Source organism: Nansenia antarctica, assembly GCF_963989245.1.
Source record: "Nansenia antarctica genome assembly, chromosome: 5".
Classification (NCBI taxonomy): Eukaryota; Metazoa; Chordata; class Actinopteri; order Argentiniformes; family Microstomatidae; genus Nansenia; species Nansenia antarctica.
In genome coordinates, this window is record NC_137690.1 from 6,101,013 (window position 1) to 6,126,804 (window position 25,792).

At 44.0% G+C, this 25,792-nt stretch overlaps 2 protein-coding genes across 2 annotated transcripts in view; both read left to right on the forward strand.

Moving 5' to 3' along the window:
* Positions 1-5,228: 5,228 nt before the first annotated feature.
* lox (lysyl oxidase) lies at positions 5,229-16,091 on the forward strand (the record flags this gene model as incomplete). The annotated part of the gene is made up of 7 exons (XM_080532974.1): positions 5,229-5,253; positions 6,669-7,142; positions 7,454-7,562; positions 8,881-9,012; positions 14,786-14,942; positions 15,558-15,653; positions 15,972-16,091. 7 exons carry the CDS (start codon positions 5,229-5,231, stop codon positions 16,089-16,091), a joined length of 1,113 nt encoding a protein of 370 aa, XP_080389100.1.
* A 2,648-nt stretch (positions 16,092-18,739) lies between these two features.
* sncaip (synuclein, alpha interacting protein) overlaps positions 18,740-25,792 on the forward strand; it is a gene marked incomplete at its 3' end in the record, with an annotated part of 10,835 nt that continues 3,782 nt past the window's right edge. Inside the window, exons 1-7 of the mRNA XM_080532976.1 lie at positions 18,740-18,811; positions 20,432-20,528; positions 21,462-21,531; positions 22,288-23,267; positions 23,612-23,791; positions 24,027-24,140; positions 25,360-25,485. Coding sequence (XP_080389102.1) covers positions 20,472-20,528; positions 21,462-21,531; positions 22,288-23,267; positions 23,612-23,791; positions 24,027-24,140; positions 25,360-25,485 — 1,527 coding nt within the window. The 5' untranslated portion in view covers positions 18,740-18,811; positions 20,432-20,471. The remainder of the gene's footprint in view (positions 18,812-20,431; positions 20,529-21,461; positions 21,532-22,287; positions 23,268-23,611; positions 23,792-24,026; positions 24,141-25,359; positions 25,486-25,792) is intronic.

Below are 25,792 nucleotides of genomic sequence, written 5' to 3' on the forward strand. Positions count from 1 at the left end.
TTGGATAAGGCCTTCTAAATGGGCTGAAGCACAACTACTGTCATAATGTAGCTAGGATAGGTAGAACCCTTGCCACAATGGACTGATGATGATGACGATGATGATGACGATGATGATGATGACGACGACAAAGAGCAATGGAAACCACTGTCCTCCTGCAGTTACCACAAGCTGTGCAGCCTAGTAAGATAGAATTGAAGGCTAAAACGTTGTGGTTTTGAGATGTATTGTTGAGAGATTTTTGTTTTTCTCTGGTGAGATCTCTTGTTTAGAAGGCACATGCCCGTGGGGGGAGACGGGGAGACGGCGGCATCATTATGTTTGTGTAACCTTGTTTAAAGCACATTTTACTTTTGGTATTTCATCATCTTATGCCCGTTTGCCCTTTTTAATGTTCATTTAGGATTTTGTGCATCCTCTGTTACCACAATATTTGAGTGTGTGAACATGCATCAACTAGGCTGAGATCAAAGATCTTGAGACTGAATTCAACATTTATTTTGTTGCCATTGTTTATGTTTATGTTATTAACATTGTACATGTTTTCCGTTGTTCATCTGTACTGTATCTCATGCTTATGTTAACGGCGTGCGTGTCTGCCTGCGTATGTACTGTACGTGTGTGTGTGTGTGTGTGTGGGTGTGTGTGTGTGTGTGGGTGGTGTGTGAGTGTGCGTGAGCGCGTGTGTGTGAGTGTGTGTGTGTGTGTGTCTCTGACATTCCTTGGAGCACTGGGATCTCATTGGGGTGGAAGTGGTTAAACTGGGAGTGTGTGTGTGGGACTTGTTCTGGATGCCCTGTTGTGCAATACAATCTGCCAAGCATGGAGGGAGGGAGGGAAGAATAGAGGGAGGGAGGGAGAGGGAGGGTTGGAGGGAGGGTGGGAGGGAGGGAGGGAAGGAGAGAGGGAGCGGGATTGTAAGGAAACCACTAAACTCAATCTCCCAGATGCCTTTGCTGAAGTGAGCCTGTGTTTATCCTTTTTTTGTTCGAGTATGGGAACGCATACTGTGCAGTGGTCGTGTGTATGTGTGTGTGAACGCTGAAAGGGTGGTTATAATAACTGTTATTGATTAGTTATTGATTAGGTATCAGGTGATGTCTGTAGAGGACACTCCGTAATCTTATCTTCTCTTTTTCTATTCATCACTTCTTCACGGTATACTCTCTTCTTCTGTTCTCATGCATACATCTGTGGCTGACTTGTACATAGCGTAGTCAGAGTAGAATTGTATAGTAATATATTGGGTGCTATGGAGACCATTCTAGCCCCATGATATTTTCCATCTGTATCTCCTTCATTTTCTGTTTAGTTTCTTTTTTTTGTTTTGTTTCTATAATAAAAAATCTGACTTGACAAACTGTGTCATACCTCAAGACTCGACTAGAGTTGATTCAGATGGACAGAAGGTGTATAGTCGACATGTACTGTAGATAACAGTGCAACTGTTGTTGAATTCAAATGCTAAAGAGAGGAGAGACAATAGGGGGCAGTATAATCTTGACAATGGAGAGAGCGTCGTCACATTATTTTGTCCTCTTCTTCTCTGGGACCAAACGGAGTGAGGAACATTTGCTGTAGCCAGGGTTTATTGGCTTTATTCTGCTATAGCTTTAAGCATAATTGTTATGTAACAGGTTTACACACAGAACGAGAGGATATTGTTTAACAGAACATTTGGCAGTTGGTGGATATTGTCAGTTGGTCTGCCTCACCTCGCCTGTTTGCAGTCTGTCATGTCTAATTATGATAATTCATGTTTTCAGTTAGATTTCCCCTTCCAAGTCCATGCAGATGTCCTCAAAATGAAAATAACCCTTTGACGAGATCTCACTTGCTATTTATATATATTTATATTTTTAATGGACAAAAGAAAACAAATTCCACTATAATCTCTCTGACCGTGACTTAGCGCTGGGCTAACATTCCAACAGTAGCCAACGTGACAGACACTTAAAATACGGGTGGTTCTTGGGCTAGGTTTCAGGCCAATTTGATGGTAATCATCTGTTCTCCGCCGCAAACCTGTAATTACTCCAGAAGCCTTTAGTCTTCCTGTTCAAAACCTCTAACTCGTCTTCAGCTCATTCTTCTCTGTAAGTGATAGGTCCAACAAAGTATTGTTTTCTGTGCGTTTCTCATCACGGCGTGATCGAAGTCACGTCCTCAGGCGAGAGTGGAGACTTGGGTTATCTTAATTTAGCTGAGTCTACAGTGCTTTGTGATGGGAATAGAATAGGCCGGAGAGGCTGGTGGAGGGGAGGCTGGTGGAGGTAGAAATCGGAGGACAGGGTCATTGTAATGCATGGAACAAAATGAGGAATGGCATCAAACACACCATGTTACCATTCCTCACCTCATTCTATGTATTACAATGAGCCCGTCCTCCGATTTCTGCCTCCACCAGCCTCCCTTGGAGTCAACAGGGTCATTTGTAAGTAGCCTACCAGACATTAGACATTTATGATCCAGTCTCCCTCCACCAGCCTCCCTTGGCATACAGTACCTCTGTCACAGTGAATTATCTACATGTAACCCAAGATTTGACCATCTCTCACTGTGTGCCGCCGTGTTTCACAAAGACTATGTCAGAATCACCTCACTGAAGGAAAGAAGCTTTTGAATTCATAAGCCATTACAACCCATAAAACATGTCGGGAGTTCTAATTAAACCAAAATCGAAAAAAATTGTTTCGTATGCTATTCTTCTTTCCCTTCAGCTACTCACCCGCATTAATGCAGTCTAATAAAGTTGCGGGATTTAGAGGTAAGCTACAGATAAACATCAGGAGGCCCCTTACTAAGCGCCACAGGACAGGGAAAGTTGTTTTATCTGACAATAAGGCTCTTTGATGCTGTGTTGGCCGGCATCCTGCACGTGCTGGGAGCCACGTAGCACCAAACAAACCAGCTGCGACCGACTCTGGAACTGGGAGAGTGATGACTGTAATACATTGAAGTACAGTTAGCCTATATGCAGCACACTGCAATCATATACTGTACAGTAGCCTATATACAGCATGCCCCCTTGGGAGATGGTACAGAACATCTTAAAGGGATAGTCCACCCAAATTACAAAATCCCATATGTAAACATCCTTACCCTGAAATGAGACTTCAATCCATACTTTGGTTCTGTTTATCTTATTTTCGTTTTGTTAGTTTGCATGTAGCTAACATGCAATTGTTAGCATGTTTAGACAAACCCCCAATGCAAAGTCAATGGACCGTAAGTTAGCATATTTGACATTTCATGCCTGAATCATCTCAAATTCTCTCAAGAGACTCGATTACTACATTTAAATGAAATGAGATGATTTGAGCATGACATTTCAAACATGCTAACTTAAGGTCCCATTGACTTGCAACTTGCAACGTGTTGATTGAGGTCTGTCCGTCGTGGGTAAAGAACCAAAATATGTGAGTTTGTAATTTGGGAAAAATAAATAATAATAGACAGACAATGTTTTGTTCCTAAAATGATCTTATCCTCAGGTCCCTGATGACTGCATATGGATAGACTAACCTCGAGATTCGATCAGATCTCTTCGATCTGATGTCATGTGAATTTCTCTTCGCTCTATACCCAGGAGTAAGCTAATGACTGCAGGCGAATAGCATAGCCTTGAGATAACTAGGATAGCCTGGCTGGAACTTCAAACGTGCGTCTGATCCACATCTTGGATGCCGTGGCTGTGGCTCTCTTCCATGGCTTTGTTTCACAACCTCTATAACCATGAGGCTCGTAACTGGATGGAGTTTCACTGGATATACAGTATGCAGTTTAACTGGATCTATGGAGTTTCATTAGATATCTGGTTGTGGGCTTTGCTAGTTTCACTAGTTCACTTGGGTTATTTTCACTAGAGGAGGCAGGAGCTGGGAACTCCCCTGTTTGGCAGACGGCTCCTGGGACGCTGGGACACCGCTGCTCTGGGGTCAGTTTGGTGTTAGTGTATCTCCCTCCCAACACACACACACACACACACACACACACACACACACACACACACACACACACACACATATGCACACACTCGCATTCACACGCACACACATGCACACACACACACGCGCACACACACACACACGCGCATACACATGTACACACACATGCACACACACACACACACACACACATGCATGCACATGCACACACACACAGACACACACATGTACACACACACACCAACATACACGCTCGCACACACACACGCCTCAAACATGACCGTCAATTAGTCCACATTGTCCACGTTAAGTCTTCTTAACCATTGACTTTGAACAACCATCCATGGACTATAACTGCATAGCATAATGAACACACACACATGCACACGCACACATGCATACACATGCACACACACGCAGACACACACAAGCACACGCACACATGCATACACATGCACATACACACAGACACACACACGCATACACATGTACACACACACGCACACACATGCACACACACGTGAAACTGCTTGAACAACCATCCATGGACTATAGCTGCATAGCATAATGAACAAAGAGCTAGTCAGAGATTCCTCCTTCTCTCTCTCTCTCTCTCTCTCTCTCTCTCTCTCTCTCTCTCTCTCTCTCTCTCTCTCTCTCTCTCTCTCTCTCTCTCCTCTCTCTTTCTCTTCGTTAATTAAATTAATAAAAAACATATTATCCAGCCACAGCACAGTACAGGCCACTGCTTACCTTCAGGGCTGGGGGGGGGGGGGGGGAACTAACACAAACCTCCAGGTCCCTATCCTGAAATTAAATGCAACCATGCCTCAAAGGAACGTCGTCGGCAGCACCGATGATGAAGCACAAGTGTTTCAGTTTTAGTGGCTTACCGACCAAAAGAACCCCCCCACCGGGCGAAATCCGCTTCCCCCCAAATCAGATACATGCAACAGTAGCTGCACGTGTTCAGCGCTCCCCATCGCCTCCTTTCCCTGGAAAATGTGAGGCGACTGAGGACCGAGCAAGAACCCTTTTTTTTTTTTATAGCATCTGTGTAAAGATCAAAGTGGGCCCCCACTTTATCGTAGGTTAGGCATTTCCTTCTCCGTATACAAGGTAGCGCTGGGCGCAGAGGGGGAATGACTTGCAGGTGTCCCAGGTGTGGCCGGATAATGAGGCCCGCCACAGGCCTGGCAAGTTCTGCCTCTGGAAACCGGCAGGAGGACCCATAAACCACCATGGAACACTGGGACACAATAATAGAGGTTTGCTTTCACCATGATCACCACCGCCTGGCAAAAACGTACGAGCTGAAGGCTTTGCACACACAACAGGTCCTGTTTAGGTCCTGCAGATGTACAGTACACTGTATTGTTTATTGTTCTTACAGTAAGCAATTATTAAAGATAATTCTTCTTAGCGGTTAATAGTTTGCAGATGCTTCCCCTCCGGGGGAATTCTCACTCAATGGCTCAATGGGTCAAAATGCCGTGAGCAACAACACCTCACAAACAGAGGCAACACTTTGTCAGGGACCTATGTTTAGGTTTAAAACATGTTATTGAAGTAATACAGTTGCAGACACTTGAAACTGCATGCGCCATACACCATGTGGGTGGTAGCTGCTTTCTCTTTTATGGCGTTTTTACTGTAGGAAAACCTCCACACAGGTAAAGTGCTTCAATTTCAGCATGTTAACCCCCCCCTGAGCGCTCAGTTGGAGATCAAAGAGGGTAATATGAAACTTAGGAAAGGTAGATGAAGGGAAGGTGTGTTGCAATAAATGCAATAAAAAATGTCTAAAGAGAAACAGGACCTTACCAACGGTCTGCTGAAAAAACGAAACATTTATAATGTAATGCTTTAATATATTGAATGATATAGCAGCAATAATTCCATACTACAAAATCAATTATGCAATGAAAGTCGGATCTGAAAGTAGGTTCTGACCTAATCTGACCTGATCTGATCAAGATTTAGAAACCATTAATTTTCTATGAAGCCAAATAGAAAAGCCAAGAACCTCTGGGAGTGACAAAGAACACCACAAATGATACCTCTCTGAAAAGGGTGAGGGAGAGGGAGGCATCGGGACAAACAAAACAACAAAGTGAGCTTACACTTAAAAAAATAAAAAATAAATAAAAAGTCCTCAAAGTCAGTATATTTTGAATGGATATTGATTAACCCACTACTTCAACAATGTTTCATGTTTAAAGTATCCTTAAAAAAAGAAAGAAAGAAAACTATAGGTGACTGTCTCAACAAAGTGTACTTAAACCCCCACTGAAAAGATTAAATGTTTCCATCAATATGTACTTTTTATATGTTGTGTATCTGATGAGCTATCGCCATTTATACATAGTTTCAATATTCACCTGAAACGTTATATGACCAGTTACAAAACCAGTTACAAAACCACCCTTTTGTAACCACTCCAGAGACGTTAAAACTCAAACCCCTCCTCTCCACACAGCACACACCGGCCAGCAAGCAAGAAAGATGTGAAACTGTCTGCTTGACCAGGGAACCGCTCAATATGATGAAGATCTGTCTTCAGTCCTTGTAGTGAGAAAAACATTTTCTCGAATTTATTTAATTTTAATTTATATATATATATATTTTAAAAACTGTCATTCATTATTAGAATGAAGGGACTTTCTTTTGACGCGTTTGTATTGTCATGTACACAGTTATGTTTCCTTAGTTGTGTTTTAGAAAAGGTTCTCGGTCAGGACGCCGCCGCGCCTCGGTCAGACGCGTTGAGGCAGGGCATGAGATGGCAGCACAACGGGCAGGTGTTCAGCATCCTCAGCCACGGGTCAGAGTACCAGCCGTCGGCCCGGCGAGACCGACTAGAGAGCCCTGCTCAACGGAACCCGGTCGTGGTCCTGAGCAACAATAACAATGAGACGGCGGAGAGAGCAGACAGACGTCCTGCGTCTCCAAGGCGGCCGGCGCCCGGTGCGCAATTACGCAGGCCGCCTCCAAGACCTCAGGAGAATCGTGAGGCCGATCACGGATCATCGAATCGGGAAGACAGGATGGTCGGAGATGATCCTTACAACGACCCGTACAAATCCTCCAACTATAACCCTTATTATAACTACTATAACTCTTACTACAGACCCAGACCTAGAGCTAGGGCGAGATCTGGTGATGGCTATGGGACAAGCTACCATCAACAAGGCGGTAAGAGAAATAGAGGAATTTCCTTCCTGTTCATTCATAATATCCCAACTTAGATTTTTTGGGGGGTTTGTGCGAGATGTTTGTGGTGTGATTGTAAGAGAGAGAGAGAGAAATATATATATAGGATATTCAAATATCAATAATAATGACTACATTTACATTTACATTCATATTTTTGGCATTTAGCCTTTATCCAAAGCGACGTACAACAAATGCATTTGTCTAAGTAAGTGAATCATCTATCCATCAGTCATCGCAAAAGAAAACGTATTATGTGTTTACTAGTCTTTGCTCCATGACTGACCCCCCAGGTTTGCCTGACTTGGTGCCGGACCCCTACTATGTCCAGGCCTGGACCTACATCCAGAGAGTCCCCATGTACAATCTACGGTGTGCCGCTGAGGAGAACTGCCTGGCAAGGTAGGCTACTGTCCTACTGCAGCGTCACCTCGCTGGTCCATAACCTGACCTTAGTTAGTTGGAGTGAATTAACTAGAGTAGAGTAGAGTATATGTCTTCTGTCGCTGGCTTTCTCTGTGTACCACATGTACAAAAGAGGAGATTTAGTGAGGCTGCATTCTCATTTTATGCACCCAAATTGTGGAATGCACTGCCAGTTTACATTTGGGATGCAACCTCAGCAAACATGTTCAAGTCAAGACTAAAAACCTGTCTTTGTAATATTGCCTTTACATTCTGAATAATTCAATTATGATTATATAATGGTTAAAGCACTTTGAGCTGCAACAGTTGCAGGAAAAGTGCTATACAAATAAAAGTTATTATTATTAGTAGTAGTAGTAATTAGTAATTGTATCCAACGAAATACAAATGACATAGTCCCAATAATATGCTCACTCTGTAATTTCGGATTAGAGAGTTTTAGGATCACTAAATACTTATAATTTGTAAATTGTATTCACTGTATCGTCTAGCGTCCTGCTTCGTAGGCTACTGAGTTAGTGATACATGGCTTGTAATCAAACTTATGATTTAGGATGTGTGCAAAAGCAAGGACTGTGGGATCATGTAACTATGTGTAGTTATGTGTTTTTAGCATGTTGACGTTCTATCAGCATGTTGTGATGTTCTAAACATTAAATGTTCATAGCAATGTTCTTTCTTATCTGCTAGCTAGCTACCAAGGTCATCACTACAGTTCCCACAGCCCTATGTTCCCACATTTCTAAGTAATCATACTGTTACAAGACTGTATGTCTTGGCGGGCTGCTTGCATGGGACCAGTCCAGTGTCCAGTGTATGATTAAGGTTACGGTTATGGTTACGGTTAGGGTTAAGGTTAGGGTTAGGGTTAGGTTAGGGTTAGGGAACATAGGGCTGTGGGAACATCGGATGTGGGAACATAGACACGCTCCCCTGGCTACCAACGCGATGGTAGCAAACGCGTCTGTTTGGATTCAGAACGATTTTCTCTGGTATTTTCAATTTCAATGTGTGACACAACATAGAGATTAGAGATTATAGGGACAGTTTGCTAAGTGCCTCAAGGTCACACTAATGGTGATGTTCCCAGGTGGGATTTCAACTCATGACCTTCTGATCACCAGTCCAACTTACTATCCACTAGACCACCATTACCCCTCTACTAGACCACCACTACCACTATACTAGACCACCACTACCCCTATACTAGACCACCACTACCCTTATACTAGGCCACCACTACCCCACCGCTACCCCCAATACCCCTATAGTGTCTCTCTCCTCTTCTCTCCAGTGCTGCCGCAGGCGTCCAGGACTACGACACGCGTGTGCTGCTGAGGTTCCCCGTGCGAGTGAAGAACCAGGGCACCGCTGACTTCCTGCCCAGCAAACCTCGCTACGCCTGGGAATGGCACAGCTGCCACCAGTGAGTAACAGAGTGTAACATCCCTGGCCTTGGCTTCTTAACACTAACCCTGACCCTAACACTAACCTTGACCCTGACTCTGACCCTGACACTAACCCTGACCCTAACACTAACCTTGACCCTAATACCAACACTAAAACTTACCCTGACATTAACCCTAACCCCAACACTAACACTTACCCTAACACTAAGGCCCAATCCTGATTCCCTTCCCTACCCCTACGGCTCGTTTTGGAGTGCCACTCACTTTGGAGCCAAGGCGTCTGAACAGAGCCACAAGACGTAGTGGTTGAAATCTTTCCCTATGAAATGGGACAACCCTTCAAGACCCTGATATGTCATCGGTAGTGTCATAAAAAAGCATTGACGTTTGTGATTCATTCACAACTTAAGTTTTACGCTATCAATTGATGAAACAAGTCATCAAATAAAAAAGAACAATGCTTCATTATCAGACCATGACAGAATAACGGTGCTCTGTAGGCTATCAGAGCACAACAGTGCAACAACTTCGCGTCATATGCCATCAAAGGGTGGAAATACGACATGGAAATAGGTCAAAACGCCTGACTATCATGCACAAATCAGCTTAATGTTAGATAGATAACTTAACATGAAATATGTCTACCATCATCCGCTGTCAAACGCCACATGTAAGTTTTTTTTTTTTTTTTTTAAATAAGCAGGATTGTACATCTCGGAAATGTGCATCGTGCTCATGGTGTATTGATTGATTGATTGAAAACTTTATTAGAAGATTTGCAGAAGTAGGTACATGAAAGTACATATTACATACAAGGTCAACTAACAGGATAAAAACCCAAGAAAGCCACTGGCTTATTTCAATTGGGGTCCTTGATTCTCAATTCATCGTTACATGTAAGACAGACAAAAAAACTAGTACTATCTACAAGATAATACAGACAAATAACTAGTATTATCTACAAGATAAACATACATCCATCATGGGAAGAACAATACAACAAAACATAAGGTATGTACAGCGGGTAGGACAGGTGGGGACATACACCACAGGTGGGGGACAAAACACAAAGTATGTACAGTGGGTAGTTCGGGTCTTTTAATCTGATTTTTGATTTAGAGGGTCCAGTTACGGATTGCAGCCTCCTGTAAATGTTTTTTGAGAGTGGTTTTGAAGGTGGGCAGTGTTTTGCACTCCTTTAAGATTATAGGAAGGGCGTTCCACATTTTTACTGCATAGTTTGCAAACGAGTTTAACCCCTTGTTTGTGGTGCAACGCGGTTGAACGTGGTTCGTGGAGCTTCCTCTGGTATTGTATGTGTGGACGTTGTTCACTTTTTGGAAGTATGTTGACAGGTACTTGGGTGTCTTTGTGGTGTAGCGTATCTTGAAGACCAGGCCCAGTGCAAGCTGCTGCACTCTGTCAACTACTCGTAGCCAATCAAGGCTCAAAAAATGAGCAGCGGTTAGATGTGTCCTAGGGTTGAGGCCTAGCAGAAGCCTAACCAGTTTATTTTGGGCTGTCTGGAGTCTTGTTTTTTGGGCCTTTGTGGTTCTATAGTACCATGATGTTACGGCATAGTTGAAGTGACATTGAATGAGAGCTCCTGATAGGGTCCTCAGTGTGTTTTTACTGACAAGTGAGGATATCCTGTACAAGAATCTAGTTCTATGGTTCACTTTTTTGATTACTTTTGCTGCCATTTTATCTCCGGAAAGATTTGCCTCTAAGATGGAGCCCAGGTATGTAATATCCTCTTTTCTTGTGATATTAATGTTACCCACTTTTATTTTGAAATGTACAGCCTTTCTGAGTTTAGATGGGGATCCGTATAGGATGGTTTCAGTTTTACCTAGGTGTATTGATAGTTTATTGTCAGCTAGCCAGATGCAGATTCTACTCAGTTCAGTGCTTAGCGCTTTTTCCACCTGCAATATGTCCCTGTCAGAGACCAGCAGAGTCGAGTCATCCGCGAACAGGAACAAATTGCAATCACATGCTGATGACATGTCATTCACATATATTAGGAACAGTAAAGGTCCCAATATGCTTCCTTGTGGAACGCCGCAGGTCACTGGGAGGGGGGGAGACAGTGTTCCGTTCACACTAACCACCTGTTCCCTCCCCTCTAAGTAGGATTGCATCCAGCTCACCGATGTTCTGCTGAGGTTTGCTGAGGTATGTCTATGGGAAGGCTGTGCCTGGCGCTTCCATTGGACTGGGACGCCGGGGCACTCATACAATCTCCGCGTTTGTTGCAGAGGAACAGGGTGACTGTCAGATATGAGTGCTCCGGTGTCTTGCTTTTGGTAGTCTAATGGATGTGCCCAGGCAATAGTTTTGCTATTATTGTCCTCTACTTCTGAGCACCAAAACTCTCGCATCTTAAACTTGGCTGAAGCGCGCTGGACTTTGGAACGGTGTATTTCTGTGTTGGCACTTGTGAGCATAGGCAGAGCAGATCGGCATGAAAACATTGGGACACCCCTACCCTACATGTGAACGTGCAAAATGGAGCCGTAGGGGTATAACGGAGGCGTAGGTGTGAATTGGGATTGGCCCTAACACTAACACTTACCCTGACCCTAATCATAAACCTAACCCTAACTCCAACACTAACACTAACACTTACCCTGACCCTAATCCTAACACTAACCCTAACCCTAACATTAACACTAACCCTAACACTAACCATAAACATAACCCTAACCCTAACCCTAAAGGCTCTCACAGAGTCGGGCGGAACGTACGCGGAACTCCGGACGGACTCCGCAGAGGTCCACGCGGACTCAAAGCAGACTCAAAGCGGCCGTCCGCAGGGGAAGCTCAACCCTTAGCAGTGCAATGAGCCCACTCTCTGATTTCTGCCTCCACCAGCCTCCCCTAGTACCAGTATTGAAAAGTACAGTATGCTCCTAGTACTGGGATGTTGTGGTCTGTCCATTCAGATGTCACAGCAGCTGGTAAAAGCGGCAACCAATCCAAATGTTCAGACTTTTATTATAAACATTTGTAAAAAATGTCAACATTGTTGCTAGTCAACTAACACAGCTATGTTTTGTGAGCCTGCTAACAATGTAAAGTAGTGTTATAGAGCTCCGGACGTCACTTGACTCACGTCACGAAACTTTGTTTACGGCGCCATATTGGCAGAATAGAAAGATATGGATGCCAGCACCAGTGCCAGTGGCAACTTCAGACCATCGGAGTTTACGTCCCACTTCACCGACCAAGACAAAGAACGCTACATCGCTAAACTAAATAGATTGAACATCACCGACCAAGCCATTAGAAAACGAAAACGCAAGCTAGCTGCTAGCTGCCTGCTAGGCTAAGTTAACGTTAGGTAACATTATGTCCCGTTACATGTGGCCTAATCTCACCCAGAGTTATATTACTTCGAATCGCTTCACCTAGCAAACAGTATAAGTAAGTAAAGCAAACAGTATGCCTATCACCTACATATTTATTATGATCAAGTAGCAGAAATGTGTAGCCTTCTGTCTGCTCCCCCTGTCCTCTCACAGGTATCAGTTCACCCATCAATCCCCATTGTCTATAGTTGAATAAATCAACATTGTGCAATTTATAACATGTTGTCTTTCTAGTTTGTCTTACATTAACATTGCTTTAACAGTTGTCACCCCACACAGTATTAGGCTGTCTGCATTCAGAGCATGGCATACTTGTGTCCTACAAAAACATGGAATATGTCACAAGCATCAGCTTCATTTATTTCACTTTTCAACATCGTCAGTAGCATGTCACCTGTTGGGACAGTTTAGGTGTTCACTGGAAGGGTACAACAGACTCACAGGCATTTGTAAGAGCACAGCATACTGTATACAGACTGGATAACATGAGCTTCTAAGACTGACGTTAGCTAATGCTAACGCTATTTGCCGGCCTTCTGCAAACGTATCTGAGACCAAACCGGGCTACTTAAGTGCGATAAATCCTCCGGCAAGAGAATATGTCCACTATGCAGTGAAATCTGCGAAAAAACAAAACAAAAAAACATTAATAATAATGGAAGACTGGACGCTCTCCCGCTTTGTACTACCGCTTCTATTCTGCCAAAATGGTGGCGTTAAGGACCATTATTCGGATTTTCGGGTTGCGTGACGTCAACTCCTGGAGCACTATAGTTAACTAAATTAAGTAGTAGTGGGGATTACTCACCGATTCCATTGCTTTGCCTATCGTTAGCCTCATAGCATAATTGCCTAAGTCATGTTTCACTTGTGGTCAGCCGAGCCATCTTTGTATGTAGCGTCAAAAACGTCAAATGTCAAAGAGATGACTTGGCAGATAGTGATTTCGGAATGTAACAAGCATTCTGATAGGCTGATGGCATAGGCAATAATGCACAGTGAATCAGCAGTGTTAGGAGAGTAGAGTTAGGCAGATATCTCAATCAAGGACTTCAAGGATCAAGGACTTCCTGTCTGACCGCCCCCAGAGGGTGCGGGTGGGCTCCCACACCTCCACAGCCCTCAGACTCAGCACTGGGTCCCCCCAGGGCTGCGTGCTAAGCCCCATCCTCTACAACCTCTACACCTACGACTTCACCCCCGTCCACCCCAGCAACTCCATCGTAAAGTTTGCAGACGACACCACCGTGGTGGGCTGCATCTCGGGGGGGGACGAGGCGGCGTACAGGGATGAGGTGGAGCAGCTGGGCAAGCTGTGCAAGGTTAACAACCTGCTGCTGAACCAGTCAAAGACCCAGGAAATCATCGTGGACTTCAGGAGGTCCAGCCCCTGCTCGTCGATGGAGGGAGAGTGGAGAGAGTCTCAACCCTCCGATTCCTGGGGGTGCACATACAGGATGACCTGTCCTGGAAGACCAACACAGCAGCCATCATCAAGAAGGCACAATAGCGGCTCTACTTCCTGAGAGTCCTCAGGAAAAACCACATCAGACAGGAGCTGCTTGTGACCTTCTACCGCTGCACAATGGAGAGCATCCTCACCTACTGCATCTGCGTGTGGTTCTCCAGCTGCACAGCCGCAGAGAGAAATGTGCTACAGAGAGTCGTGAGATCGGCCCAGAAGATCACCGACGCCCCCCTCCCCTCTCTGGAAGAGCTGTACAACACACGCTGCCTCAGGAAGGCCTCCAAGATCTCCAGAGACCCATCCCACCCTGGGAACAAACACTTTGTTCGGATGCCCTCGGACAGGCGGTTCAGGACCATGTTCGCAAGGACAAATAGACTGAGGCTCAGCTTCTACCCCAGGGCCATTCAGGCCCTGAACACAGCAAAGACCTAGGTTCTAGGCCCTGGACAATCTAGACAATTTGATGGCAGCTACTAGATTGTAATCAAGTGCAATACTGAAACACAACTGTGAACATTTCAAACCTGCAAACTGCGACACTTTAAATGAATGTGCAATAACACTATGTGCAATATGACAACCCTCGGGTACATAAGGTTCAGAGATAGGAAATGTTAGAATAGGTATAGCATAGCATAGAGTACAGCACAGTGTTTTATTTGTATAGTATAGTATAGTGGATAGTGTACATAGCCTTTATTTATGTAAACCAGCTCTTTTCCCTTCTTGTTTTTTAGTTTTTTTTCCCTAGCACCAGGGGAGCCCCCCCTCCCAAATTTCGTTGTTTGGTACCTGTACTATATCAATGACAATAAAGACCATTCATTCATTCATTCATTCATTCATTCATCATATCTAAATTTGGCCAAAAATATGACTTAGGCAATTATGCTATGAGGCTAACCATGTGTACATGTTCCCTACCCCGCCCCTCCTCTCTTCTAGTCACTTCCACAGCATGGACCAGTTCAGCCTGTACGAGCTGCTGGACTCCAGGTCGCAGGGCCGCGTGGCGGAGGGCCACAAGGCCAGCTTCTGTCTGGAGGACACGTCATGTGACCCCGGCTACCACAGACGCTTCGCATGCACCTCCCACACTCAGGTATGGTTGTGTAGTATCACTCTCTACTACATCATCATCATCATCATCATCATCAATATCATCATCATCATCAATATCCTCCTCATCCTCCTCATCATCATCATTTCACTCTCTACTATACCATCATCATCATCATCATCATTTCACTATATGCTATATTATTATAACCATCATCATCATCAATATCATCATCATCATCATCATCATCTCACTCTAGCCTGCACCTCCCACTACACTACTAGCCTATTAGACAGGTCATCACCAGTATATCACACAAAGCTTCATCATCAACATTCATTGAAACCCATTTAACACAGGAGACTTTGCTTATGCTGTGGTGAATAAGGTATTCTATCAGTTGCTGTTGTTGTTGTTGTCATCGCCGTTGTTGTTGTCGTTGTGGTTGTTGTGGTTGTTGTGGTTGTTGTTGTTGTTGTCATTGTTGTCGCCGTTGTTGTTGTCGTTTTTGTGGTTGTTGTTGTTGTTGTTGTTGTGGTTGTTGTTGTCGCCGTTGTTGTTGTTGTTGTTGTTGTTGTGGTTGTTGTTGTTGTTGTTGTTGTTGTAACAGCTTCCGCATGCCTCTCATGGTCTTGGCTGCTGTGTTTGTGCCTGCAGGGCCTGAGCCCAGGTTGCTATGACGTCTACAGCGCTGACATCGACTGTCAGTGGATCGACATCACTGACGTCAGCCCTGGGAAGTATATCCTGAAGGTCGGTTGATCCTCTAGATAATAATATATCCAATCCTTTATTACCAAATTATTCTAGGATGTCCTGGGGGGGTATTCCATCAACGTCGCTAAAGGAAAAAAGTCCAGGCTTATTTTGATGGATTTCTGAGAGATGTATTAAAAAATAAGCCTGGATTTTCCTTTAGGGATGTTGATGCAATACCCCCTGCTTACATGACAGCTTATACGTAACAAAATAACAAAGTCTCTTATTGTGTTGTCTATTTAATTTATAAACAGGCTCCAACTGACTTTAGATGGTACCTAAGCCAATCGTGTGTTGTGTCTCTGTTTGCAGATCACTGTAAACCCAGGGCAGCAGGTGCCAGAGTCGGACTTCAACAACAACATCGTCCGTTGTGATATTCAGTACACCGGCACCTCTGCCAAGGTGTCAGGATGCTCCGTGACATCGTGAGTGCCCCCGTCTGGTCACTGCAGGGAATAGCAAAAAGCTGGACCAAACCACACTATACATAGGCTCCAATTTGCATGTGAAAAAAATGTGTGCAGTTCGGTCAAAGTCGCTCATCTTTACCGTAATGTTTAGAATAGATACATTTAGAAAATGATCCAGTGTCTGAGTTTTGAGTACTGCGTCTAGCATGTCTATGTAAGGCATTTTCAGACTGTTTACAAAACCTCTGATTGAATTAATTTCAGGTTTTCTCAAAACTGTTGTTGAAAAAAAACATGCTGTAGAGCAAGACTAAGTTGTATGGTATTTCATGGTCTGTTCAGCATTATTTGCTGAATCAAATTCAGGCCCCAAGGTCTCCAAGTATTGTAAATACAAGAATGCAATCCAACTCATTCACTGTAACGTAATCAACACTGATTGTGATGTTTTTCCTGATGTTCATCCAGGTACTAAGGAAGATGTCACCGTATAGCCTGGAGATGAGACGACCAGCAACACTGAGACTTCAGTCAACCTGAACTGCCAACGAACAACAATGAAATAATCAAGATGTTGTATTATATTTCTTGGTCTGAGTGTCCTGCGACCACATCCTAAATTCGTGTGCTTAGAATTATAAGGTTCTATCTCCGTTTAGGGAGATATTGAGCGTCAAGGTTTTTACATTCCATTATGTTTTGTGAGATGGAACCTTTGTATTTGATTAATTACTAACTAAAAAATGTCCCAAAAAAATATAATAACACCACACAGGCATTAATAAACCTAATGGATCAGATTATGTAAAGAAATTCAATTTTGACAAAAATACCTACAGTATTCAGACTTTAGAGAACGAGTGTGACAGGGGCGGGTGGGAGTAGTATGAGAGTCATAGATTAACTTTAGAACTTGTATGAAAGTATAAGCTACACTAATTCATATAGTTAGTTATCATTTTGGTTGTGATTATTTAGCTACAGTGATGCATTTAGATTTTGTTTAGACATTGTTGTTTGAAAGTTATGACAAAGACAATAGCTATGTTGTAATGTGTATAGGTGCTAGGACTATGACCCAAGTGGTGCTGTTTCAAAATTACAATCGTTTTAGTTGTTAAGATGGCGGCTTATTAATAGTTCAGCTGTGTATGAAATATTGGTGCTTTGTTTAGTGACTTCAGGGATGGAATATTATTTCTATTTGGGTCTATGAGAGGCCATGTACTAAGGTTTATATATAACGCAAAAGTATTCGTGTAAGCTTGTAATTCAACAGCAATTCTAATCATGCATATTTGCTGAGCTTGTATATAGGCTCATGTTATCATAATGCATTGCATTACAATACTGCTTCAATAAAGGTTGCATAATGTAAATTCACTCAATTGTGTCTAACTGTGTGTCTTCTTCACTGTGGCATTTACAACACACTCTATTCTCACTCAAGCCTATCAGATATAATTGAAGATGAGAGATCACTGGACATTGGTAATGTATGACATTGGGCAAACAATTACAAATAACAGCATTCCACTACTAGGCTATAACTCAAAACCACGGTTCTGCTAAGAAATAAGGAGTCCAATTCTTTGGCAGCGTTTTTAAAAACGGACACTAGGTGACGGCATGGGTCTGTCATTAGGCTCACTATCAGTCTCTTTGCTCGTATCTCAGAAGTATTTCCTTTCTCGCATTCTCTCTCCTTGCTTCCATCTCAAAACACACAGGAGGAGAATGTCTGAATCCATCATATTCTCCTCCAATGCGTTATGGGAAAGAGACTAGGAGAGGATGCAAGGAATCAAGGAAAGTCAATAAACTTTGAGGGTAATGATCAATGACGTCTTAATGACAATGATGATGAAAATAGTACTTTGATGTAATTTTCTGTTTTGTTCTGTAAACAATACTATATTAAATTATTGGAATATGCCAAATGGTTTTCATCCGAATTTTTTGGGCAGTTAGATCAATACATTATTTATTTTCTATGTGGAATTATCATCAAAGTTCACTCAAAATGGTCCCCAAAAAAATCATACATTATTCAGTCCAAATGAAATGACCATAAATAACATAATTAAACTACATTAAAATTAGGAATAAATAAATTAGTTGTACTAAACTGAAACATTATGTCTATGTGCCTGATTCACAAAAAGAAATTGGAGCATGATTCGGCTCGGAGAGAGCTCGGGAGAGCCCGTTACCGACTTTGATTGAATTATTAACCTGTGTTCTGTTCAAAGACATGGATTTGCATAAACAAGCCCAAAAGTTCACAAACTGTAGATCATTTTATATCTATTGGCAGTTGTGCGAGTGCGACTAGTATAGATGGGGAAAGTGTCTTGAGGAGGACTTTATTCTGGGGATAACGGTACTTTATTCTGGGGATAACGGTACTGGGGAACTGTACTTCCGTTATTCGATGCGTCAACTCCCTCTCCTCTGTCAGAAGCCTTTGTGCTTTTGCAAAGCCAGCCCTGCGACTCGGGGTTGCGTTCGTAAACCTGCTCCGAGAGCGCCGGAGCGCACACTGGGTTACGACGTCATAAAGGGACGAAGTAATTTGATTGGACAAGAGGCATTCCATGACTACTGATCAGATTTCCAGAGCGAATTAACGAACGCAGCCCTCAGGAAAAAAACAGCTGGAATTCTAAGAGCCCTAGTGTAGCTAGCGAACACAAACACTCGAAGACAAAAAAAACCCGGGCATCAATTCCACCAAAGGTATTGTAATAAAAAAACAATAGATTTAATTTTTGTTACGTACCATCTTTGGGTTAGGGTGTTTGTGTTTGAATTAACCTATTAGGCTGAATAATCCTTCTTTCTCGGTGACCTGGTTAGCGTTAGAGTCAGTTAGAACTGCTCAGCTAGCTAACAGGCTAACCTGCAAACCCGGGTTGGAGAGGCTGGCTGGGGATCATTATGGTGGTGATGCTGGAGCTCCTTAATATTATTATATCCCCATATTTCCTTCAATTATATCCCCATATTTCGTCTCCCAGCCGCTAGCATAATAGTCCACGCTTGCACACCGTATTATCGTCCGTGCTATAATCTAATCTAATCTCATCTAATCTCATCTAGACAGAAAATACATTATTGATGTTGTTTAGTTTTTCCCCAAAAAAATACAGTTTATTTATAGTCAGCCATCTAAAAGCTACCTAGTTTAGCCAACCTAATAAGGTAAGGTTTGGCTGTTACACAATTGCACAATTGTGTTATTCTTCTGCTCAATACAAATAAACAATATAGATAGTAGTAGCCTATAAACGTGTTCATTTCTGTCAAAGTCCTTCGAAGGCATCTGGTTTAGTTATCAGACAGAAAGGAGTCTTGAGGACTTCAGCTTTGTGCAGCAGGGCCAGGGGAGGACTGGGTTTGTTAAGCCTACAATTTTGCCCATCTCTCTCTTGCCCTGTAGCCTATATTTAGTTCTCTGATTTCAGTTGGGTTATAGAAGTGAATCATGAAGTGTGTTATGGGATTTACTAGCTGAATAAACAGATGCTCCAAACATAGGCTCAGCCACCCAGTGTTTTATCCAGTGTTGAGGTGCCATGGGCAGGCTAAGCTCCCCCATCGGTTGCCATGACTGTGGAGAGTCTGAATGAAATCCTGTAATTCGCCAACACATTGGCAATCGGACAGCTTCAACAACAGGAAACACTGCCTGGCATTCATTCCTCTGAAAAGTGAAAAGTCCTGCCAGCATCCAGGGTGTGGGACTTAGAAAAACACTATTGTTATCAGGCTTTCAAGGCGAGAATGCTTCGGTAACACTCCACAGAGCTATAGCCTAATCACATTACTTAGGCTATAGCATTCCTGAAGGTTTTAGAAATTGATCATGTTCATGGGCTCAAACAGTCATGTTTGCAGGCCCTTTGATCACGCCAGTTCAATCAGGTGGACGATAAGACCTAGCGGCTTGGGTTTGACTGACTTAACAGTATAATGCTTACTTTGTGGTTTGTCATTTTCTCTGTCATCTGTTCTCTGGTTTACGTGAAGCAGGCTAAAGTCTATGTCATTGCATAGGAATGAAGTTGTGGTTTGAAGACCCATCTTAACTGTCCCTCCTAAAGAAGACCTCTTCATACCCCCTGTACAGTTTCTTCCAATGGCCCCCTGGTCCAAGCATAGCTAACTTTTTTTTAACAATGCCTGATGGATAGATGATTCACTTACTTAGACAATTGTTTTTGTTGTAAGTCGCTTTGGATAAAGGTGTCTGCTAAACACCAAGAATGTAAATGTGATTGGAATTAATTGTTGTTGTTGTTGTTGTTGTTGTTGTTGTTGTTGTTGTGGAAAGTTAACATGTAGTTGATCCTGCAGGTTGTTTCTCTCCATGGTTGGAGGATAATGCTGACTGACTATGGATGCTCCTGAGTACCTGGACCTGGATGAGATAGACTTCACCGATGATCTGGTGGTGAGGACCTTTTACCTAACCTCCATCATGAATGATTACTTCAAGGGTAGATGATAGACAGGCAGATACTTTATTGATTCCAGAGGGGAAATTAAGGCGTTACAGCAGCTTACACCATGAACAACAACAAAGTAAAGTGCCAGTTGAATAATGAAATAAAATGAAATAAATAAATAAAATAAATAAAAAACAGATATACAGAAACGAAGATATGCAGTAACAGTCCAGTGATTTAACATCCCCGCGATCGAGCCAGCCAGAAGAGGAGTTGTACAGTCTTATTGCGACAGGCAGTCTTATGGTGATGGGTATTTTGTATTATTATCCTAAAAATAAATCCTTTATTTAACCAGGGTAGTCATATTGAGACAGTAGCCTCTTTTTCAAATGAGCCTTGGCCAAGAAAAGCAGCACGTAGTTAAAAAAGACACCACATACATACAGTATAAAAACATACAATATACAACATAAAATAACAACAAACAAGCAACAGAAACAGTGAGCAGAGACAGGCTATAAAAAGATAACCTAAGCACATTCGCATGTATAATTCAAAGTCTCTGGACCCTGAACACAGTTTAAAATCACAGAGTGGGATGAACATGCTGAGTCTCAACTTTTTCTGAAGTACATTCCAAGTTGAAGGAGCATTGTAACAGAATGCAGTTTTACCAAATTCAGATCTGAATATTTGGCACATTAAAAACAATGCTGTTATTAGACCTGAGGTTATATCTATTGTTTCCTGCTATTGAAAAAAAAATACTAATCAGTTGTTTTGGGTATGGGTGATGCATTCAAAACAAGTACAATAAACATGAGTGATGCATTCAAGACAAGAAGATAGATCTTATCTGTGTGATGATGTAATAATAATAATAACATAATAAACGCTTATAAACAATGATTTGGATCGTCTCGCTCCGCTTCCAGTATTCTGTGACTTCCTTGAAGAACATCCCTGAGCTGTCTAGAAGGAGCGATGGACAGGGCGAGGAGAGAGGTATGTAGCCTGTCATATTAACATAGTTATGGTTAATTACTGTACGAAACACCCCCTAGGAAATGATATGTTGTGCGTTGTTTTTTCCCATATATCCCAAAGAAACATACAGTCTTTGATGATACAGTCTTTGACGTGTGTGGTGGGTGTGTGTGTGTGTGTGTCTCTGTGTCTGTGTATGTTCTCATTAAATCATGATCGTATAGTAATTTTCAGTTATTTTCCGAGTTAAAACACAGATATTTATAATAATATGTGCCATTTAGCTGACGCTTTTATCCAAAGGGACTGACATTGCAGTGGGTACATACTTTTGTCAGTATGGTGCCATATATATAGCGCCATGCTCTACCAACTGAGCCACAGAGGACCACTTTTATATTTTTTATTCATCATAATATCGTATGAAGCTTAACACTAGAACAGCGGTGCCTTTTTACCTAAAAGAGCCGCCTCGGGGGTCCCTCTTTTACAATGAGAATCTGCTATTTACACACAACGACCACTAGTTGGCCGCTTGTAAATTAGCCTGCTTCCTACACAGAAAAACGGCAAAATAGCTTTATACTAGCTTATCCTGACGTGACTTTGAAAATGTAAGGATACTGGGTGGTAGAACGCACATATCTAGGAAAAGTCATGAAAGGAGGGTCCTGGAATTTAATTGAGTGCAAAGATATAACATGTTTCTTTACTCACAGGGGTCAAATGATCCCTCATGGCTGAGTGTTAACCAGAGTGCTTGTACGTCCTCAGCCCCCCCCATCAACTGGGGCCGCGGCGTGTCGTCCCACGGCGGCGGGGGCATCAAGCCCACGGGCATCGCTGACGTCCACAGCAAATTCAGACCGGTGAAGAGGGTCTCCCCCCTCAAGCACCAGCCGGAGACCTCGGACACAGAGACAGACGGCAAGGCCCAGGGCCCGGACCCCCATGGGGAGGGCCACAGCAGCAGCAGCCACAACAAGGAGGAGGACCCCTCTCCCTCTGACAAACCCCCCCAGGCCTCCTCCTCCTCCTCCTCCTTGGAGGGCCCCGGGGGGGGGAAGGCAAAGGGCGGGGGTGGAGGTGGAGGGGGGGCTCTGGGGGGGGCTCTGTTTGGGGAGCTGGAGCACTATGACTTAGATATGGATGAGATCCTGGACGTGCCTTATATCAAGTCCAGCCAGCAGATGGCGACGCTACCCAGGGTCCCGCACGACAAACGGAGCGGTGGCGGCGGCGTTGGCGGTGGCGGTGGGGGCGGGGGCGGGACCATTGATAGGTGCCACAGCGGTGTCAAGACCTCCACCCTCCCCCACCCCCACCCCCACCCCCTCCCCGAGGGCCTGGGCGCCCCCACCCCGTACTGCGTCCTCTCGCCCGTCAAGTGGTCCGACATGAGGAAGTCCAAATCCATGGACCCCGAATTCCACCGGCAGCCGGCGGGGGGTTATGACCACCACTCGCCAGGCGGGGCCGCTCTGAACTGCTCCTCCTCCTCCTCCTCCTCAGTGTCCGACGCTGATAAACTGTTAGCCACCAGGGCCTACCCAGACATCCAGACCCACGTGGCAGGAGGGGGGGTCCTACAGGGGGGGCAGTCTATGATGTTCCCCCTGCCTGGGAGCACCTTAGGCAGGCAGGACAGCATCAAGTCCTGGGCGGGGACCAGAGGCCATGGAGAGGTGGACGAAGAGACCAAGAAAGCCCACAACATCATCAACATCATCAGAGAAGGGCAGATTTCTCTTTTGGTAAGCCAGAAAATATGCGGGAATGTTACTCTATTGTAGAATGAATGAACATTGATGGTATATACAGGTACAGCAAGGGAGGCTGGTGGAGGTAGAAATCAGAGGACATGCATTACAATGAGCCAGCCTCTCCTCTCCTCTCCTCTCCTCTCCTCCCCCCACTCTCCTCTCCTCTCCTCTCCTCTCCTCTCCTCTCCTCTCCTCTCCTCTCCCACCCCTCCTCTCCCCTCCCACCGCCCTCCCTCCCTCCCTCCCCTCTCCTCCCTCCCTCCCCTCCCTCCCATCCTCTCCCCTTCCCTCCCCCTCTCTTCTCTTCTCATCTCCTCCCCCCCCCCCTCCCCTAGCCCCACCTGGCAGCTGATAACCTGGAGCTGATCAGAGACGAGGAGGGTAACAACCTGCTCCACATCTCCGCGGCCCAGGGCCACGCCGACTGTCTGCAGCACCTCACCTCCCTCATGGGGGAGGACGGCCTCAACGAACGCAACGTTCACCAGCTCACCCCCGCTGGCCTGGGGGTTAAGGTTGGTGGGGGGGCGTAGGGGTGGGGGGGGGGGGGTCCAGTTTGAATTCAGCATTCACTTGTGATGTTACTGTAACTGTATCCCCCTCTCTTCCAAGAGATTATCAGGACTGTGTCTGGAAAGTACGTGATCTGAGTTTTAACCTGTGTGTGTGTGTGTGTGTGTCTGTGTCTGTGTCTGTGTCTGTGTCTGTGTCTGTGTCTGTGTCTGTGTGTGTGTGTGTGTGTGCACACAGAACGGACACTTGGAGTGTGTGCGCTGGATGGTGAGTGAGACAGAGGCCATCGCAGAGCTCAGCTGCACCAGAGAACACCCCAGCCTCATCCATTATGCTGCTCGCTACGGACAGGTGAGACACACACACACACACACACACACACACAGTCACTCAGACACACAGTCTCTCACACACACACACACACACACACACACACCACACCGCACCACACGCACACACGCACACACACACACAGTCACACACACACACACACACACACACAAACACACACCACACCGCACCACACGCACACACACACACACACACACACACCGAGGATTCAGGGTGTTTCAATAGTTTGTATCTAGTAAAATGTAATGGAATGAGGAACGGTAGCCTCCGTCCTCCGATTTCTACCTCCCCTAGCCTCCACTGTGTTGTACGCAGACAGACCTCCTGACAGTAGTAATATGTGATTCAATATGTGATTCAATACAGTACAGTAGAATGCAATACAACCTTATTATCCCTAATGGGGAAACTCATTTGGTTCTTGTGCACTCAATATACAAACAAAAAGACAACGAAACCACAGCACATAATACAATAATACAACAAAGAAACAATTCAGGTAGTTACATAAGTCTGAAGTCTATTATTGACATCTACAGCATGTCAGACATCATGAAAAGACAGTATCAACTTTATATAACTCAATTTATAGAGTATGTTTCATACACAGATGCAACACAATGCACTTGACAGGAATATGAATCTCACAGGAATATTAATAGTATCAGTTTACACAGTATCAATTCTAACTCTAACATCGTTATCACATTCACATTTACTTTTTCGGCATTTAGCAGACACCTTATTCCAAAGCGACTTACAATCAATACATTTGACTAAGTAAGTGAATCAACTTAATGTTTTTATTATTAACTCTAGAACAGCCGTGCCTTTTTTACCTACTAAAAGAGCTGCCTTGGGGGTTAAATGACCATAGTCTTTACAATGGAAAACTGCTATTTACACACAACGACCACTAGTTGGCCGGCCTTTAAATTAGCCTGGCTCCTACACAGAAAAACTGCAAAATAGCTTTATACTAGCTTATCCTGATGTGATATTGAAAATGTAAGGATACTGGGTGGTAGAACGCACATATCTAGGAAAAGTCATGAAAGGAGGGTCCTGAAATTAATTTGATAGAGTGCAAAGACACATTTTTTGCTCACAGTTTCAAATGACCCCACTCATGGCTGTTCTAGTGTTAAGCTTCTGATAAATATATGAATGTTTTTATTATCAACGTTATTAACCGTGTTCTCCCGCGTTCCCTCCGCAGGAGAAGGTGTTGCTATGGTTACTACAGTTCATGCAGGAGCAGGCCATCTCCCTGGACGAGGTGGACCAGTACGCGAACAGCGCTGTCCACGTAGCCGCCCAGTACGGCCACCTCACCTGTATACAGGTATGAACACACCAGTATGACCACCTCACCTGTATACAGGTAGGACTCTGGGCTCTTATATGGCCTTACAGGGTACCTGGTTCGATTCCGACCATCAACCTTTCCTGCATGTCATCCCTTCTCTCTCTCTCTCTCTCTCTCTCTCTCTCTCTCTCTCTCTCTCTCTCTCTTTCTCTCTCTCTCTCTCTCTCTCACCCATCCTTCCGATCAATCTCTACTGTCTCTATCCCAATAAAGCAGAAATTCCCTAAAACATAAAAAAAAAGAAGAAATTAAAAAAAGAGTTGACGCCTGAAATAATGCAATA